Source organism: Podarcis erhardii (genome assembly GCF_964252035.2).
Source record: "Podarcis erhardii genome assembly, chromosome: 1".
Classification (NCBI taxonomy): Eukaryota; Metazoa; Chordata; class Lepidosauria; order Squamata; family Lacertidae; genus Podarcis; species Podarcis erhardii.
Window position 1 is genome coordinate 49,346,235 of NC_138497.1, and position 18,821 is coordinate 49,365,055.

General features: G+C 44.0%; 2 protein-coding genes across 7 annotated transcripts in view; one reads left to right on the forward strand and one right to left on the reverse strand.

The window, feature by feature from the left end:
* The first annotated feature begins 3,688 nt into the window (after positions 1–3,688).
* On the forward strand, positions 3,689–15,532 carry LOC309338859 (retinol dehydrogenase 12-like). Of its 3 annotated transcripts, none has more exons than XM_081856342.1 (7): positions 3,689–3,845; positions 7,012–7,130; positions 9,055–9,210; positions 9,935–10,039; positions 10,607–10,816; positions 13,069–13,258; positions 14,380–15,532. In XM_081856342.1, exons 1-7 carry the CDS (start codon positions 3,766–3,768, stop codon positions 14,480–14,482), a joined length of 963 nt encoding a protein of 320 aa, XP_081712468.1. In that variant the 5' UTR covers positions 3,689–3,765; the 3' UTR covers positions 14,483–15,532. The 3 variants fall into 3 exon arrangements, with proteins under 3 accessions (XP_081712468.1, XP_081712470.1, XP_081712469.1); XM_081856344.1 differs by having other exon boundaries at positions 3,689–3,782; XM_081856343.1 differs by having other exon boundaries at positions 3,804–3,935.
* The window catches only part of ZFYVE26 (zinc finger FYVE-type containing 26), a 44,245-nt gene continuing 40,934 nt past the window's right edge, over positions 15,511–18,821 (reverse strand). For all 4 annotated transcript variants that reach the window (XM_081855320.1, XM_081855319.1, XM_081855317.1 and 1 more), the window contains one exon: positions 15,511–18,022. In XM_081855320.1, coding sequence (XP_081711446.1) covers positions 17,813–18,022 — 210 coding nt within the window. In that variant the 3' untranslated portion in view covers positions 15,511–17,812. The remainder of the gene's footprint in view (positions 18,023–18,821) is intronic.

An 18,821-nucleotide genomic window follows, 5' to 3' on the forward strand; every position in this document is an offset into this window, starting at 1 on the left:
CATAAACTCCTGAACCACTATCTCATTCAATGCATGTGGCGAGATGACTTCACAAATTTGTGGTCAGGAAAAATCCATGCCAAATTGCTGTCCTATGAGATCTCGCCCACTGAATTGCTCAAACTGGATCTAAATGTGGCAAAAAGGTGTATAAATCAAAGGCTGGATGATGCGGAGCTATACCAAAATTTCGTAGCTGGTGGTGGAGCCTGCTCGCCGTTAAATTTCGGCATAACCCCTATCTACCGCACTCCGTCCTACTTAACATCGCTTATGGCCGCGTCTCACCGATATACCTTCATTAGAGCTAGGTTCAATGTCTTTCCAACAAATGTGCTGAGACATAGATTCACTAAGGGCCAAGTCCCTTCAATGTGTGCTTGTGAAATGAAAACATTTGAATCTCTACATCATGTTATGTTTATCTGCCCTTTGTACAGTTCAGCCCGTGCTAGTATACTAAACTCCATAATCCAGCCTATGGCTGGCAAACCAGTAGACCTACAGCTTGCCTGGGTTCTTCAAGATGTGGATCCTTATATTACCCTACAGGTTGCTAAATTCCTAACAGCCGTCCTCTCGTACAAGAGACGGAATGGAATGTTAGCTGATTATTGATAGTTATAAGAATTTTCTATAACGACATCAGATATTGATTTTAGTGTAGTGCAAAAAATTTTAAATTTTAATCTTAATCTTAAACTTTTCTTATGAATGGCTAATATTTGTCCTTGTGAGTTGTGAACTGTGTTATACTACTTGTGGCTTGTACGAGTCCGCTGTTTTATTTGATTTGTTTTGTTGTGTTGTGTTTCACGATGGGCGTAAAGCCAAATAAACATTTTGATTTTGATTTGATTCGACATGGTCGATCACGAACTCCTGGGCCACCGCCTTGCCGACGTGGGGATCCAGGGCACAGTCCTTCAATGGCTGCACTCATTTCTCTCTGGTCGGGGACAGAGGATGGCACTTGGGGGGGAATTGTCATCGCGCCACTCCTTGGTGTGTGGAGTACCTCAGGGTGCGATACTCTCCCCGATGCTTTTCAACATCTTTATGTGCCCCCTCGCCCAGCTTGCCCGGAGTTTTGGGGTGGGTTGCCATCAGTATGCTGATGACACCCAACTCTGTCTGTTGATGGATGGCCATCCTGACTCAGCCCCAGACACACTGACCAGATGTTTGGAAGCTGTGGCTGGATGGTTACGTGGGAGCCGGTTGAAGCTAAATCCTTCAAAGACAGAAGTCCTGTGGCTGGGCGGGACAATATGGGATTGGGGGGGGCAACTCCCCTCTCTTGCGGGGGCGCAATTAGTGCCAGCACCCTCCGTTAAGAGTTTGGGTGTAATTTTTGACACCTCCCTTTCCATGGAGGCGCAGATTGCAGCTATAACAAAGGCGGCATTTTTCCATCTCCGCCAAGCTAAGCAGTTGGCTCCTTACCTCTCTCGCCCTGACCTAGCCACTATGATCCATGCGACGGTCACCTCCAGACTGGATTATTGTAACTCGCTCTACATGGGGCTGCCCTTGAGACTGACCCAGAAACTCCAGCGGGTGCATAATGCTGCAGCGAGACTCCTTATGGGATCTTCGCTGCAAGATCACATTCACCCGGTGCTATACCAGCTGCACTGGCTCCCAGTGGAGTACAGGATCAGGTTTAAGGTGCTGGTTTTAACCTTTAAAGCCCTATACGGCCTAGGACCCTCGTACCTACGGGACCGCCTCTCCTAGTATGTCCCACAGAGAAACTTACGGTCTTCAAATAAAAATATCTTGAAGGTCCCAGGCCAGAGAGAGGTTAGGCTGGGCTCAACTAGAGCCAGGGCTTTTTCGGCCGTGGCTCCGATCTGGTGGAACACTCTGTCAGAAGAGACCAGGGCCCTGCGGGACTTGACATCTTTCCGCAGGCCTGCAAGACAGAGCTGTTCCATCAGGCCTTTGGCCAGGGCACAGCCTGACTCCCTCGCACGGCAATCTTTGCAGAGCTCTGGCCCAATGGATGCCAGTGGCTTGATTTGAATTAATTTTATAATTAATGATTTTAGAGTGTTGTTTGTGTTGTACTTTTGTACTGTTTTATTGTTGTTAGCTGCCCTGAACCCAGCTTCAGCTGGGGAGGGCGGGATATAAATAAAAATTATTATTATTATTAATATTATTAATCCCATGCACTCGGGGAAATACAGTTTGGGAAAGGCGGTAACACAAGCTGCATTTGTGAGAGCAAAAATAATAATAACCTCTTTCATCCAGTGCTCGGAGATTTAGCAAATGTATCCTCTCACACACTGCTCAGTTTATGGGTTTGTTTTTGCTCATCCAATGCTTTTCTAAGAGTAAAAGCAGCTGCAAGGGAAGCCAATGGAACACAATGCCTTCAAAAGCAACGAAGCTGCCTCGTTGTCAGACAACGGAAAGGCCAGTCTTCACTTATCTTCTGTCTATGGCTTCCCTTGAAGACTGTTTGGAGGCTGGAACTTCCACTCCAATACTTAACTCTTCACTTTCTGGTGCGCTTTTCAGAGTGGGGAGAGGGTTGGGAAGAGCCGTGTTACCTTTTACCGCGTTACCTGGAGTCAGGGACGGATTTAGGTTTGATGAAGCCCTAAGCTACTGAAGGTATTGGGGCATTTATATGTCCGGCTGTCCTTTGTCAACTACAAATTGTCACTGTTTTTTTGTGTTGAATATATGCTATATGGTAATTTACACAGGTGGCGCTGTGGGTTAAACCACAGCGCCTAGAGCTTGCCGATCAGATGGTCTGCGGTTCAAATCCCAGTGATGGGGTGAGCTCCCATTACTCTGTCCCAGCTCCTGCCAACCTAGCAGTTTGAAAGCACATCAAAGTGCAAGTAGATAAATAGGGACCGCTCCGACGGGAAGGTAAACAGCGTTTCCGTGCGCTGCTCTGGTTCGCCAGAAGCGGCTTAGTCATGCTGGCCACATGACCCGGAAACTGTACGCTGGCTCCCTTGGCCAATAAAGCGAGATGAGCACCACAACTCCATTTGGTCACAATTGGATCTAATGGTCAGAGGTCCCTTTACCTTTACTTTATATGCTATATGGTAATTTATGGACCTAATAGGTATCTAAACCATTTGCACATGTTGCCATGCAACAAGTCCATGCAGAATGTAGGCACCCTATATATAGAAATGAGCAAACCAAGTGATATTTTAGGGAGCAGGCTATCAGGCGGGGCCCATTACTTACACCATAGGAGCCTACACAACACAAAACACTGTTGCTGTACGTAGGTTTTATTTTTTTATCTTATATTTTGGAAATGTATATCCAGTTTTTTTCCCCCTTTAACCCCCTCCCCCCCCCCCGCGTTTAAACTATAGCTTGTTTAGTTTATACGTAAATCCGGCACTAGGTGGCACCAGCACTGAGAAGAAATGCTTGCAAATAAACAAAGACTACCAAGTCGGCTTCCAATGCAAAACACACGGAGTTTTTACTGCAGAGGTGCCTTTAAAACGTAGCTTCAGCGACACGACGGGTGGAAAACGGCCAACGGCGTGTTTGGGTGCTTACCGGAAGCTTAGATTGAGTGTCGTTCTATTTCTTTCCTATCTCTACGGCGCACCAATGAATGGGATCTCGCCCCGCCCCCTCTCTGCCCCGCCCCATCTCGCTCTCTCCCTCCCGCCAATCCCAGCACCTCCTTTCCGGCTGCTCCTGTGCGGCTTCGCGCGTCGCTGGGAGGTTCTTGCTGCGAGAGCCGGAGTCGGCGGAGAGGCGACGATGCTCGGCTTCGTGGTGTCTGTGCTGGCGCTTTTCGCATCTGTCCCCCTCCTGGTATTTGTGGTTGCTCCTATCTTCAGGTCTGTGATTGGTGGGCTTAGACTTGCAGCCTTTTCAGCTCCTGCCTCTGCAACAACTTCCTTGTGCTAAATGAGCTTCGACGTGATGAGGTTATATGGCAGATTTCAAAACTAAAAATCTCCTTTTGACACCGGTTTAGTTGTTAAATATTTCTGTCTTAACGCCTGTTTCTTCCTTCATTTACTGTTTTGGCTGTTTCCCCCTACTTTTTCGAAATTTGTCTGTTTTTCACCTAATCCATTCATTTCTTAAATGCTTTTGTCATAAACTTCTGTCTTTCCATTCCCCTGTTGGCTATTCAGTTTATTTTCTTATTTTTGTATTTCTCTGCTTTTCCTTTATCTTAACCTTTAAATATGCTTTTCCGGGGTGGGGTGGGACACAACTGCAGCAAATAACTTGATTTTATGAAATTCAAGAAGCAGGGTAGGAAGGTGGAAACATGGCTACCATGTTCTAACTAAAGTTAAAGTTCAGCAGATAAGGGACAGGTGGAAATTAAGTGAATGCAGAGTGAATACAGATTTTCCATCCCTGAGGTTTACTGACAGGGAAAACTGCTGTAATTTTAAAATGTATTGTGGAGAGGATTCCTAGTCTATTCCTAAAGTACAAATGTACTTTAGGACAAATGTATTGTGGAGAGGATTCCTAAAGTACAAATGAAAGAGACAGGGTATCTTCGGGCACTACTTTATATAATTCCCTGAACCAGTTAACTGATTAGGAGGCTGTCAAAGGTCTTGGAATAAAATGATCCAGTCTTTGTATTTTCCTTGGGTAACTGTTCCTACCCACTGTGTAAGATTCTCACAATCTTCTGTTAGAAAGTTTTTACAATAAAAGTTTTAAAGATCCATGTGGGGGATAAAAACCGAATAAAACTGGAAAAACACTGCTAATACTAATTCTACCTTATAATAGTAATAATAATTTTATTATTTCTATGTCGCCCATCTGACTGGGTTGCCCGCAACTCTGGATGGCTCCCAACAGAATATTAAAAACAATAAAACATCAAACATTACCCGAGAATGTTCTAAAACCAACTTAATTTACCTTTCATTCAGTTGTCTGTTATGTTTGCTTTTGTGTGTGTGTGTGTGTGTGTGTGTGTGTGAGAGAGAGAGAGAGAGAGAGAGAGAATGTTCTAACACTGTAAAAAAACAAGGACATAGCTTTCTGGTAGCTGATAATAAGGTTTTCTTTGATCAGGGGAGCCAATGGGGGGCGGCGGAGGAAGAAATGGGTTTTCAGCTCATGCTGAAAGGTGAACTGTTGCACCAGGGAAGAACATTCCACATCTGTGTGATATTTTATGTTATGGTGATATAGAAATGCTTTTTAGAAATAGAAAATCTGGACTTCCCCTATGAAAGCCAAAGCACCTTGGACATTACTCAGTGACTAGAAGGAGTCACCCAGCAGATCTTAAATGCTGGGCAGAAGAATACCAACAGAGTTGCTCCTTCAAATAACTGAGTCATAATTTCAGGGCTCTGTACATAAGTACTAAAACATTGAACATTTGCACAGTAGCATATAGGCAGCCAGAACAAACTCTTCAGAACTAGTGTTATATGATTCCAAGCAGCTTTATCCAAACACTCTGTTCTCTGGCAGTTGCAACTGATGTAAAATACAATCTAAGCTGGAGGCTACCCGAGCATGGATTACTGTGGCCAGGCTGTCACTCTCCAGGCACGGCCATAGCTGGCAAACCACCTGAAGTTGGACATAGGTGCTCTGTGCCATTGATGCTACTTGGGCCTGCAGTGGTAACATCTAGATCAAAGAGTACTCCTAAGCTCATGGAGAGTGTGACCCAGTTCAGAACTTCTTACAAGGCACTAGAACCACCAACCCACAGCATCTCTGTCTTGTTAGGATTCAGCTTCAGTCAAGAATCTTAAGGCAAGAATTGGTATAAACTTGTTGAACCAATTCTTGCTTCAATGTGATAACTGTGAAGATTAAAAATCTCTTTATGAACAACGAAGAACAAAACCTACCAGGTATTGGTTGGGCCGTATTGGTTCCATGCAACACTGAATATGATGCTATATTAGTTCCCATCCCACTAATATAGAGTTTTCTGAGTAGATGTTATAAAAAGAAGCCTTATTCACCAGATGCTCCCCAGCAGCTTTTGTTAAGAAAATTTCTCCTTATGGCTTCTTCCTTGAATAACTCCAGTTCAGTATAGGCTGGCATTACTGACTAATTGCCCCATAATTATTTGGTTTCTGTTCCCAGTATGTGTATGTTTTGGGTGGTGGGGGCAGGGGTCCTATTAGCTTTTAAATTAATTAATTCATCCCCTCCCCTTTAGTGTGAAATAGCACTATTTTGTAATTAAACAATTATAGGAAGCAAGTAATGGAAGCCCCACACTTGACCACTGTGAGGAACAGGATCCAATTAATTGTGTAGAGACAGGGGCAATTTATCAGTAATGCCAAGAAGGGATGGAGGTAATAATGCCACACAAAAGCAAGATGGCAGACCTGTCCCCCTTCACACTATCCTAGTGGCATGGTATGATGTGATCTCACATCTCTAAGTGGAATATCACAACTATCTAAGTGAGGCTGATAAAGTGGGTCTTTCCACCCAACTGATACCTTCTCAAGGTGGCTATGATATGCTTACATGGCTCCTGATGGTGTGGGATTGTGTCCCAGAGAAGTGACTTCCATGTGGTTGTGTATGTGTGTGTGTTTAGGATTGCTAATGTATATTGGTCACACACAAGTTAGAAAAATAAGGGACAGTCCCTCTCCCCGTCATCAACAGTTAAAGTGTGGCCTGTAGGTGCAATCAGAAAAGTCTGATTAGAAAACGGGCCATTCAAAGCAAATCTGGAGAGATTTTCTTTACGTCTGCATATGAGGGAAGGGTCTGTCATTCCAATAGGCACCTGCAGAGCAGTCTAGTAAGCAATTATCTTCTTTCTACTTCTGGGCCTTTCTACTTGAGATATAAAGGTTGTGGTCTTGCTTCACCTTTTTGTTGTTGTTGTTGTTTTAGAATTATGGAGGTGAACTTTTCTCAAAGTCATTTTCATAGCGTAGACTTGACTGTGCATATTTAACATGTAAATAAAGTAGCAGTTTGCCACATTCATTGAATTTGTGATTGACTGATGTGTCCTTATTTGTGTAGGAAGTTTATTGCAGGAGGAGTGTGCAAGTCTGCTGCGAAGCTCAATGGGAAGGTTGTTGTGATCACAGGGGCCAACACCGGCATTGGGAAGGAAACTGCCCGAGACCTTGCAGGAAGAGGCAAGTTACTTATCCCCTCCCACCAGCAGTTTTCTCCTGTGACAAGCCTTTCACAAGGCATGCAGGAGGGATAATAAAAAGGGCAATCCTAAACATGTATTAAATTCAATGGGGATTACTACCTGGTGAGTGCAATTAGGCTTGCAGCCTTGAGCACTATCTGTGCTGAAGATTTAATTTGGCCAGAACACCTTGTTCTCATGTTTGTTGGTGTGATGTGGGAAGCACTGGGAGACGAACACATGAGGCGTTCCCAAAGTAAAGGAAGGATTGAACTCTGATTAATAAGAATACACCCAGAGGCTTGAACCAGCAAGACCCTGGGAAGGGTGCGTATAATAATCTCTCCCTCCACTCCTTGGCCCAGGTCGTTTTATTCACAAAAGAACTTTTTACAGAGTGTTTGTAAGAACCAATCAGATTTCTTCTGAGCATTTCAACAAACCCCACGTGGGGACAAAGTTAAACTACCAAAACTAATAAAGCATGCACTTCTGGGGTAAATAAAGAACAGAACTACAAAGGAGTGCATTTGGCAACCCCGGAGGTGATAAACAAGCAATATACATGATAAGAAGGATGGCCAGGAGGACAGCGATCATTATCACCTTCAGGTGAGATCTGCTTCCTTGCCCCAAAAATTAACATCCTAAGATTAACATATCAGAAAAGCTACATCAAAGAAACTGCCCACTGTCTTTGATGACCCAGGATGCCTGCTTGTCTAAGTGTGTACCTGACTTGTCAAGCAAGAGAAATGGGCAGTAGAGGAAATGGCTAGAGATGCAGAGGGTTGTGGGATTTGATCAGAATATTATTGTCAATGTATCAAACCCAGTCAACACAATGCATTCATCGTGGACACAATGGCTTGATGCATATTTTATATTTCCTCATAGTAATCCCACCTGACCCCACACTCTGGATATTTGCACTCCTACAAACACAGCCTTCCAAGGCTTTATAACTGGCCCTCGGGACTCTTCCCCATGCCCTTTACCAGCCCTTGAGGTGAAATGTGCCCTTCTATCCTTGAGACACAACACTTGAGACTATGTATATATTGTAGCCTTCCTTGATAGAAAATATTTTATCCCTTTTCCATGAAGCACAACCAATATTTAGCTGAGATCCAGTGTGGGAAGGAATGGGACTTAACAGCCATTTTGTGCTTAGTTTAGTTTAGTAAAATGGTTGCTGTTTGGTTTTGGAGGCTGTTCTGTACAGGAGTGCCAAAGGTTTGGCCTTCAGATTTGGCAGTAAAGGAGAAATAGAAACATAACCAGGAATTAGCTCTTCCTCTGATTGACTAGATGTTAAAAAGTTAAGGGGGACAACCCAGAAACTGAACTGAGGTTACAAATGGCAAAGTATTGGCTTTGTGAGGGGGGACGCTAGAATAGGTATGGCTGTTTATTTTTATTTGCTCTTACAGGTAACCCCCCCCCCAATTGTAAAACTAGGCTCCCCTCCTTAAAATAGTTTGCACAAAAACTGTTTTCTTCACCTTACTAAAGCTGTAAATTAATAGTTTGTTTTGGAACAATTGGTCCGAAGCCTTCTTATTCCCTTATATTCTGCCTTTCTCAAGGCGACTCACAGCATAGATTTGAATAGATATGACAAAGAACATACAATATATATAACTATTAAAAAGCAAGTAAGTAACCCTATAAAACAACACTGAAAACCATTAAACACGTATAAAGTATAACACCCACCCTCCGAGGTGTGACTGACTGGCTAGAGATCTGAACAAATGGCATCATTTTATTGCTGGTCCTCTTCAACATACTATTGAAAATCTGTTGTAATTCTAAGGATGGGACTGAGTCATTTATCTGGAACCTCTTTGAGCCACATAGTTTCTACCTTCTGTACCCCTTTGTGTTGTTTATTAATTCCCTGCTTTTCCTTTTTGCAGGTGCCAAAGTCATCCTTGCCTGCAGAGATATGGCAAAGGCAGAAACAGCAGCCTGTGAAATCCGGACCACGACAGGGAATCAGCAGGTTACGGCAAAGAAACTGGACTTGGCAGACACCAAGTCGATTCGAGAATTTGCTGAGAATTTCCTCAAAGGTATGTTTGAGACTCCTTGGTTGTGTTTGCATGTAGTGTTAAGCCAAAGTATGGTTTGGCAGGAATGAACAAGCATGGAATAAAAAATGTGACCACTTTGCTCCTTCCCTGGTCCTCCTGCTGCTATACTAACTAGAGCAAAGTCATAATTGTGTTATGTCCAAACCTGGTTTTGTGGTTTATTAGCAGCTCTGACTTATCAAACGGAGATTAAGATTCTCACGCTCTACTAACTGTTTCAACCCTTATTTGAAATAAGTTGCTTTTCTTCAAATATTTTGCTTCACTGGGTATAATACATGAGCTCAGGTTAGAAACATTTCTCTGGTTGTTCAGAGACTTGGATTCCAGCAGCACAATCCTATGCAAGTTATGTTGAGTTCAATGGGACTTAACACCCAGGTAAAAATGTATAGGATTTCAGTCTTACCATGACATCTGACACTCTAAAACAAGACTGCTAGGTTTGAGGTAATCAGAAATTCAGTTTGCCTGTGACTGGAAATAAAACTTACTATATTGCATCAGGCCACCATTCAAAGTTATTTCACAACCTGTCCTGCTACATGTAGACCCGTGCTCTGAGGCAGTCTGCAAGACTAATGAAGGAACTGCAAAACAGGAGTTAAGCTGACAGCCATGAGGCAGAATATGTTGTGCTATCACTAGGGTTTTATCTTGGTTTTCCTATTTCATAGTGTGCCCTGCATGTGCTTTCTTGTAGAGGAGAAAGAACTCCATGTCCTCATTAACAATGCAGGGGTTATGCTGTGCCCGTACTCCAAGACAGCCGATGGCTTTGAGATGCATCTAGGAGTCAACCACCTGGGTAAGGTCCTGAGGTGTGGGTTGGGTGAATGGGTTTGCCCTTTTTACATTAATAATGTTTTGGAATGTTTCTAGTTGGCTAACAGTATTGTCATATCTCGCCAGGTCCCAGGCACTACTAAAGATTAAGTTAAGGTTTGATTTCCCTCTGGTTGGTTCCATCACCAACTGTTCCAGGACACACACCCATTTAGGGTATCTAGAAATTTTACCTCTTTGTCATGACTTGAACATACATTTACCCCATTGTATGTGTGATGGGAGCTGAAATTGCCTGTTATAATTACTAAAATACTTTGTCCCTGATTTCATACTCCCATCTCATACTCCCATCACCTTGAGCATTTTGGCTACACTGTTACATCCCCAGTCCTAAATAACATTTGGGACCTGGTATTGCCACCCACAGAACATCTCTGGAGGAATCTCTGTCTTTGGGGATTTTTACTTCATTTGGCTTTGTGTCCTGTTTGTCATACCGAGCGACATTCCTGTAACAATAAAAAGTGTTTTTGCTGCATCCTGGGTAGAATTGCATCCAAAGCTTCCTTCGCCATTTCTCTTCCAGGGCACTTCCTTTTAACATTCCTGTTGATAGACTGCCTGAAGCAGTCTGCACCAGCACGCATAGTCAATGTATCCTCACTGGCCCATCATGGTGGGAGGATTCGCTTCCATGACCTCCAGGGCGAGAAGTCCTACAATCGGGGCCTGGCATACTGTCATAGCAAACTGGCCAATATTCTCTTTACCCGGGAGTTGGCCAGACGACTGCAAGGTGAGCTGAAAGCATGTAGCGGCCTTTTGTTCATAATCTCATCTTAAAAAGAGCTTAGTGTGACTTTGTATGGTGGGAAACTGGGATTGTTTGGGGGAGGAGGGAGGTTTAAAAGAGCGACCTTTGCAGACGATGTCTCAGTTTTCTTAAATATTTGTTCAAGGATCTGGACAGACAGTGCAGATTGTGAGCTGAAATCAAAGGGAAGACATACTGCAGCAATCTATAGGTGCTCTATAGTTGCCGTCCTAAGTACACAAGTTTTATTTATGTACTTGTTTCTTTGTGCGAGTTGCATGGTGCCTTTCTGCCAAGGTGGTTTATAACTTTAAAACACTAGAACAAATGCACCGTATAAAATTCAAGGTGACAGAGCCCTCCAAGGCCAACTGGGAGCTGATGTTACGTCTGCTCCCTAGCCTGAGTTCTCTCACTTCTGCCTGCCTTCAGAGCACACAGGTCTTCAACAGCCCCAGGAAGGTGGGAGAGAAGCTGCTCAACATCTCTCTCTGGCTGTTGATGGCTGTGTCAGAAGCTGATGCTGTGTGCTTCCTGGCTTGGCCACCCAGAGCTCTCATAACTCCCAGTACGTTTCTGAGCACAATTCAAAGTGTTGGTGCTGACCTTTAAAGCCCTAAACGGCCTCGGTCCAGTATACCTGAAGGAGCGTCTCCACCCCCATCGTTCTGCCCGGACGCTGAGGTCCAGTGCCGAGGGCCTTCTGGCAGTTCCCTCATTGCGAGAAGCAAAGCTACAGGGAACCAGGCAGAGGGCCTTCTCGGTAGTGGCGCCTGCCCTGTGGAACGCCCTTCTAGCAGATGTCAAAGCGATTCAGAAGACATCTTAAGGCAGCCCTGTTTAGGGAAGCTTTTAATGTTTAATAGGTTATTGTATTTTAGTGTTTTGTTGGAAGCTGCCCAGAGTGGCTGGGGAAACCCAGCTAGATGGGCGGGGTATAAATAAATTATTATTGTTATTGTTGTTGTTGGATTGCAGTCGTATGGAACACATTGGACTTAATCCCAGTCAATGATTGATGGGATTGAACTGCACCTTCAAAAAGACAGCAGCACATTTTGGCACCAGGGACTTTTTTGGCAAAGGCTCTACCCACTAAATAGTTCCAAGGAAGTATACCTTAGGGTTGTACCTGGTGTGTGTGTGTGTGTGTGCTTGTTTGTTTTCAGGAGCAAGCAACAGCCAGTGGCAATTGACTGTGTGTCATATCAGTACCGTTAAAAGTACTTGTCAGATCTGCCCCAAGGTCCCAGCTCACAGAGGACCAACGCCAGGTCGTCGTTATGTACAAAAGTCTTTATTAAAGTTCAGTTTCCATTTCAAAACCGCAGCGCGCAGCTCTACGTCTTAAACCCTAGACCGTCGAAGTTCCGTCTGAATCTCCTCCCCCTTGACACCAGTTTAAGATTCTAGCCCTGCTCCACCTCTTCCTCTGCTCTCTCCTCCGCTGGGTCCTCCTGCCCGCTGAGGCATTCCCCTTTCTGGACTCTTCTGACGCTGAGTCGCCTGACTCCTCCCCCTGCCTCCGGCGGGCTTTAGGACCTGGTTCCCAATCCTCGTTCTCTGCTGTCCCGCGCGCCTGTACATTTGAACTTGGCTTTCGCGCCAACCCAGTGACCTTCCTCCTGACCGTTACACTGCTTCTATCACTGCTTCCCTCTTCCGGGATGCTGGCTGGACCTGACCTCCCCTCCGTTGCCTGACTCTCCGATGGAGGCGTGGTCAGCCCTGACTCATCTTCCCTCCCTGCTGGGGGAGACGCTGGCCCCGATATCTGGGACTCTTCCCCCCCACTACGCTCTGGTGGGGAAGCTGGTCCTGATCTCCAACTGCTGCTCTGGGAATCCCCGCTGGCCCCTTGCTTCTGGAGTGTCCCCCTTGGGACCCCCCTTGCCCTGGCCACCGGCGCCCCCTTCTGTGAATCTTCCGATTCGCTGGAGAGGCTCATGGAATCTCTCGGGCCACTGTCATCTTCTCCTACGCTGCCCTCCGATTCTTCCCCTTCGCTCTCCCTTTCCTCCCTTCCCTGTGCTTCTGCTCCTGAGCCCCTGACAGTACCTTTTTATATAGACACATGAGAAATACTTGTGTTTCATTTCCAGGTGCAAACTAATCTTATTTGTTCTGTGGCAATTCAGACAAACAAAAGAAGGGATCCATTTTGCTTTTTATGTTGGTTTATGTGCCTGCTTCCAAAATGCTTTTCTAAAGCACGCATTATTCCTCCCTTGTAGGCACTGGCGTCACTGTAAATGTCCTGCATCCTGGAACAGTCTCTTCTGAATTATCCCGCCATTCAACTATATTAGATACTGTATGGAAAAGGTCGTCTTTCTTCTTGAAGACACCGGCGGAAGGAGCCCAAACCAGTGTGTATTGTGCAGTGGCAGAGGAGCTGGAATCAGTGAGTGGGAAGTATTTCAGGTGAGTTGAGGCTGTGGAAGAACTGGCATTGGGTTGCAGAGTGGGGAAACAATGGTTTAATCCAGATCTCAAGGATGTCTTCAGTGCTGAGCAACGGCACGAGGCTTGGGAGAACAATGTCAACAGAATGAGTCAGATTGCAACCAGAACAAGCTGGACTCCTTTTGAGCCACAGAAATAATGCAAAAAAAATCACCTATCAGGGATGGATTTTCCTAACGCCTACATCTCTTGTAAAGAAGGGAGGGCCCCAATCTAGCTGTGTGCATGATAGTAGACTGCTAGCAGTTAGCAGTATCATATGGGCAGCACCAACTTTCTCTTGGGAAGGGCTGGACGTCCAAAACTGGCACCCATGCCTAAATGAATGGTGATCTCAGAGCCATTGTTGACGTGTTCTGCACTACATCTGTGCTTAACCCAGTTTTGCCCACCCTGGTGCTCTTGAGTTGGTGTTAAGACTCCCAGTTTCCATCAGCCCGTCAGCATAACGAATGGTCAGGGATACTGGGAGTTGTAGTCTACTATCATTTGGAAGGCTGCAGGTTGGGAAAGACTGCTCTAACCAGTGATGCTGGTAGTGATCCATATTTGGGAGCTATGTGTACAGCCCTCCCTGCCCTGGGTTCTTAATGTAGCTGGGGATATGTAGTCCAAAGGCATTTACTTCATGCTTCTTAAATTAGGCTGGCTGAGGAATTCCATCATGGTATTGGGTATTAAGGTGTGTGATGTCTCAGCTCTTCAAAAGGTAGACGTAGTTCTAATGCAGCATGGAGATGCTAAGATACCACTGAGCTGAATACATAGCAGCTACACCAACTGTTATGTTTGCAGGAAGTAAAGGCTGCATTTAGGGAAAGTGCAGACTGCTATAAACTTGTCCCAGCAGATGAAAAGACTTAAGGGGTGGAGACTTGAGCATGTATTTTCACATACCTGCTTCCCTAAGCTGCTCCAATTCAGATTGTAGGTGGGAGCTGACTGTTTTGTTTCCACTCTGCACATAGGAAGATGAGAAGGGTTCTAACCTGATGGTTGGGATTTTTTTCATATTGCTAACCCCAGCTTTCAATTATGCCATCCTGAATTCCTAATAGAAACTTTCCTTTACGTGACAGTGACTGCAAACCAGCATATGTATCTCCTCAAGGACGCAATGAAGAAACAGCAAAGCAGCTCTGGGACGTCAGCTGTGAACTATTGGGCATCCATTGGGACTGACCGAGGGGTGATCTTTCCCTAGAGTTGTACATGCCTAGTGAGTTATTTCTTGGAAAAGGCAAACACTGTCAGAGCTGAAGGATGCAGCTCCTACACGGTCATTTGATACCCATGTTTTGAATTTTGTTTATTATAAAGAGAGCCGTTCAAGGCTTTCATATACACAACATAGCTATCAGCATGCTCTGGTTTCCAACATGAGAACAGCCACCCTCCTCTTGGTTTGATGCATAAATATGGAAGGAGCAGTTGCCAAAATGCAAGCGTGCATTGTATCTAGTCTCTCACTCCTCATTGTTGATTTGTTTGATAAATTAATCACTATTACATCTAGGTTCCTGATGGAGGTTAACTGAGATCTGTCAATCCTGCTACAGTAGATACTTGCTTGTACTGCTACTTTCTTTATCTTTTACAAGAAGCCAGCTTTTTGCTGGCCTCTGGAACATAAAATGTGATCAGAATGGTGCATTGAGAGGTTTAGACCTACAAATGAAATAGTGTTTCTGGAAGCATTATATGATAGCTAGTTGAGGCCAGTTCAGTTCAGGGCAAGTTGAGTTTAAACACATAGGTTTAACTTCCCTGTAGATTTGGGGTCCAATTACACTTTTGAACTTGAGTTGTGAGGATATCTCAAAATGGCTGCTAGCCATAAAACACTCCACATAAGGCAAGCTGCTGAGATGAAGATAGGAGTTGCTTGCTCAGATCAGTAAGTACAAGGTGTGTGTATTCTGAGCATAAATGTTTGGTGCTGTGACCTCAGGTTGGCTTACAGGAAAAAAAAGTTCTGCTTGCATCGAGGGGACTTTAACATAGTTTAAGTAAAGTAATGCAAAGTCCATTTTCTTTGGCTGGAAGTTTCAGTTTGGCATTCAGCACTGGACATTTCTCAATACACTGACTAAATTAAACATTCAAACTTGCACTGCTCTGCCTTTGCTTTTAAACATTGATCTCTATGATTTAATTTAATGTAATTTAATACAAAATCCCAACGTATGTCAAAGTTAAACTAAATGAAATAAATTGACAAAATATGCTTTATTCCTGTTCATTATGGACAGAAGTTCATTTCTCATCAAGGGTCAACATTTGTTCATCTCATCAACACCAGTATTTATGAGGCAGGGCAATTTATAGGACAGGTTTTGCTGGTGGGAAAAAACACCTTAGAGTGAGCCACTAGGGAATTTTGAGTTGCAAACAATGTAAAGTGCATAGAGTACAGTGCAAAAGGGAACACAGAATTAGTCTAGAATCTTCACCATACCAGGGTCTATTGTTTCTCCTGTGAAGATGTATGTAAGAGACAGGCAAGGGAATGAGAGATGTATAGCAACTTAAAATACTGTATATAGAATTAGTGCTTTTCTCCCCCCCCCAAAAAAAAAGTACTTCCCATGAGAAAACTGATCAATACCATGTACAGTCCCATCACGTTCTTCTGAAGCCCAGTAGAAATTCAGTTCTGACAGACAGAAAAGCGGCTTTTGTAAGCCTTAAATTCCTAATAGGATAATCTTCAAGATTGAGGAGGTGGAAGAACTTGAAAGCTGAATGTATATAACTTAAGCTGCAAGCTATTTCTGGACACCAAATCCCATGAGCTAATTGTTTCTAGCATTTGTGGCTATGATGTAATGCTAAGACCCATAAATAAAGGTCAACCATGTTAAAGTTAAAGTTAGCAGGAAAGGATGATATTAACCTTAAAAACCCAAGTGTTTTAAGGTGTAAACAATTATGTATGCTTATGGATTGATTGTGCATCATGGCACAGCAGTTAACTTACCATCACTTTAGTGCAGCGACATCACCTACAATTCAATTCCCACACCCCCTTGTAATCAATTAGGTTCCTTTTCACAGAAACTGATGGGTCCCATCAACTGAGTTGAAGTGTTTTAGCTGGATGCTCTGCCTTAGATTTAAAAGGAATTTTAAAGCCCACTGCAAATTATGCTTCCAATTGTGGTAACTGGAAAGACAGCAGGATAGACAGGTAATTAGCTAATGGGATGACAAAAACCAGGTACTGGGCATTACATTTAGAATCAGTCCAGACTCCGGAAGGGTCTAGGCCATGCTCTAAGTGGCTGTGGGGGCAACTTCCTCTCTGGATTCTATTTACTATTTAACTTTATACGTTTATTACATCACATGGCAATGTGCAGAATTACGCACAGCTCCATTACTACTCATACAGCATGACATTGTGGCTTTCATTGAGTGCTTCTGGCTAACAGCAGCTGCTTAAAGTTGCTGCTACAGAGGCAACTTTATTGAAAGATTTGTGGCAAACAGATTCCAAGCTTGCACAACTATCTCACCCCTATAATTGCTTGGCCTAGGCTGCCACTCTGCACCAGTTAGCTCACATATACACACAATAGTTATTTCACTCAAATGTCTTCTGTTCTGCAAAGTTGGTTTTGGTCAATGAATAGATCATTAAAGTTATGACTTGTGAGAAAATATAATTAAATCAACCACCCGCTGGAGGTGTATTTTCTACAACAGAGAGGACAAATTTTTACAATAATTTTCACGCTATGCACATGTTGTAAAAAGCTTTGCTAAGTCCACAGATGGCAGTTTTAACAATTGGAACTTGTTTCAAAATTTCACATATCAAACCAGTTTAAGGATCTTACAACTGACCAGTGGTACAAGTAAAGTTTGCTCCAGGAATTAGGCTATCCTAATATCTGTCAATTAGCAGCAGGACAAAGTGCATCTCAGCAAACTTGTGTGTTTCTCGAAACAGGAAAGGAAGCTTCCTCCTCATAAGAATTTCCCATTGCTTTCCAATACCTATAGGAGAAACAGCACATACCTGTACAAAAGCAAATCCTAGAGATGCATCTGCTACATATTCCAAAATTCAAAACCCACATTACTATCTCTCTATACAGATTTGCTTGTGATACAGTTTTGTGTTAGCAGAATCACAATATAGGTTCCAAACTAGATTTAACCAATGTGGGTTTTAAATTAATAAAACAATGCCCAGGGGATACATGTACTGATAGCAGCACAGGAGAATATGGTTGATGAAAGACTGAAACATTAACATTTTTAGGTTGTGCCAGGCGGTGGGGGGAGGGGAGAAAGAGAGAGAACACCCTGAGGTAGAGATAGTTGGTTGTCGTCAGGACATGATTGGCACTTTTAGTCAGCAGTCTTTTCCTTTTCGGAAGAGGCATCGGAGCAGCTCCTTTCCAACCCACTGCCATACATAGACTAAGCTGTTCTGACCAACACAATGCAGAGCCTTCCCTTTATAAAAAAGCAAACCACCAACAATGATACGCTTGCTGGAAGTCACTTCTTGGAGCCCTGAGTGAGCCAGCTTCTTGGTTTGGTGTGGTGCACTGAAAGCCACTGGCTGCAGATGGCTTGCACCACATCTTCCCCACTATCCTCAGCCAACTGCCGCACATGCAGGACCAACTGCACAGCACGAGCGTTTTCTTGTCTCACTGAGACCAGGTAAGCGGAACGCAGCTTGTGGCATTTCAGATATGCTTGGATCTGAAACGGAGAGAGAAAAGGGTGGGATTTTTCCTTCTGCAATTGGATTTCTACTTAACAGGATGGGGCTCTCTCACCAGCTTCCTGGTATAGCCCCGTACACTTCCACCCTCTCCCTTGCCAACCTGCTTGAGGGCTGGGGAAATCCTCCAGAAAAGCATGGGATGTGATTGCAGCTGAACGTGGGAATCGGTAAAAACACAGGGAATAGAGAGAAGAGTCAGACCACTGATGCACCTAATTCGGTGTCCTCAACACTGCCTAGCAGCAGCTCTCCAAGGTTTCATACAGGGGAGCCCTACGTGAAGATGGTGAGGTTTGGACCTTTTGAATGCAAAGCATGTGCTCTGCCATTGAGCCACAACCTTTCTCTAAGGGAGACAAACCTCCACAAACCTTATGTGAGTGGAATAGGAGTTTTAAATCAGAGCCAAAAACCATTGGCTGGGTCCCTAGAACAACAGTATACACACAAGGTTGGGACGATTCCAAGTATTGGAACAGCTGGCATGGCTGCTCTGTTGATCAGGAACTGGAATGCATTAATTGCCAAATCTTAAAATAAATCTCAATACTGATCAGCCTGGGAAGTTGGCTAGGACAAATTCAATTTATGCCTGGAGCTTTTAGAATTGAGAAACCAGTGATCAGAATGGATATTGCTTTAGTCTCAAGTATACTATACATCTTTCTTTTCCCGTTGTTTATTTAACAAAGGGTGGGGAATCTGAGGTCCTCCTGGTTGACTATACTGCCTTTGGCTGATGGAATTACAGCCCTACATTGTCTGGAGGGTCCA

Excerpts from the sequence above, each read along its gene's own strand:
- LOC309338859 (XM_081856342.1), top strand. The coding sequence starts at position 3,766 with ATGCTCGGCTTCGTGGTGTCTGTGCTGGCGCTTTTCGCATCTGTCCCC. Across the intron at positions 3,846-7,011 it reads GTGGTTGCTCCTATCTTCAG|GAAGTTTATTGCAGGAGGAG; the intron begins GTCTGTGATTGG and ends TTATTTGTGTAG. Across the intron at positions 10,817-13,068 it reads GTTGGCCAGACGACTGCAAG|GCACTGGCGTCACTGTAAAT; the intron begins GTGAGCTGAAAG and ends CCTCCCTTGTAG.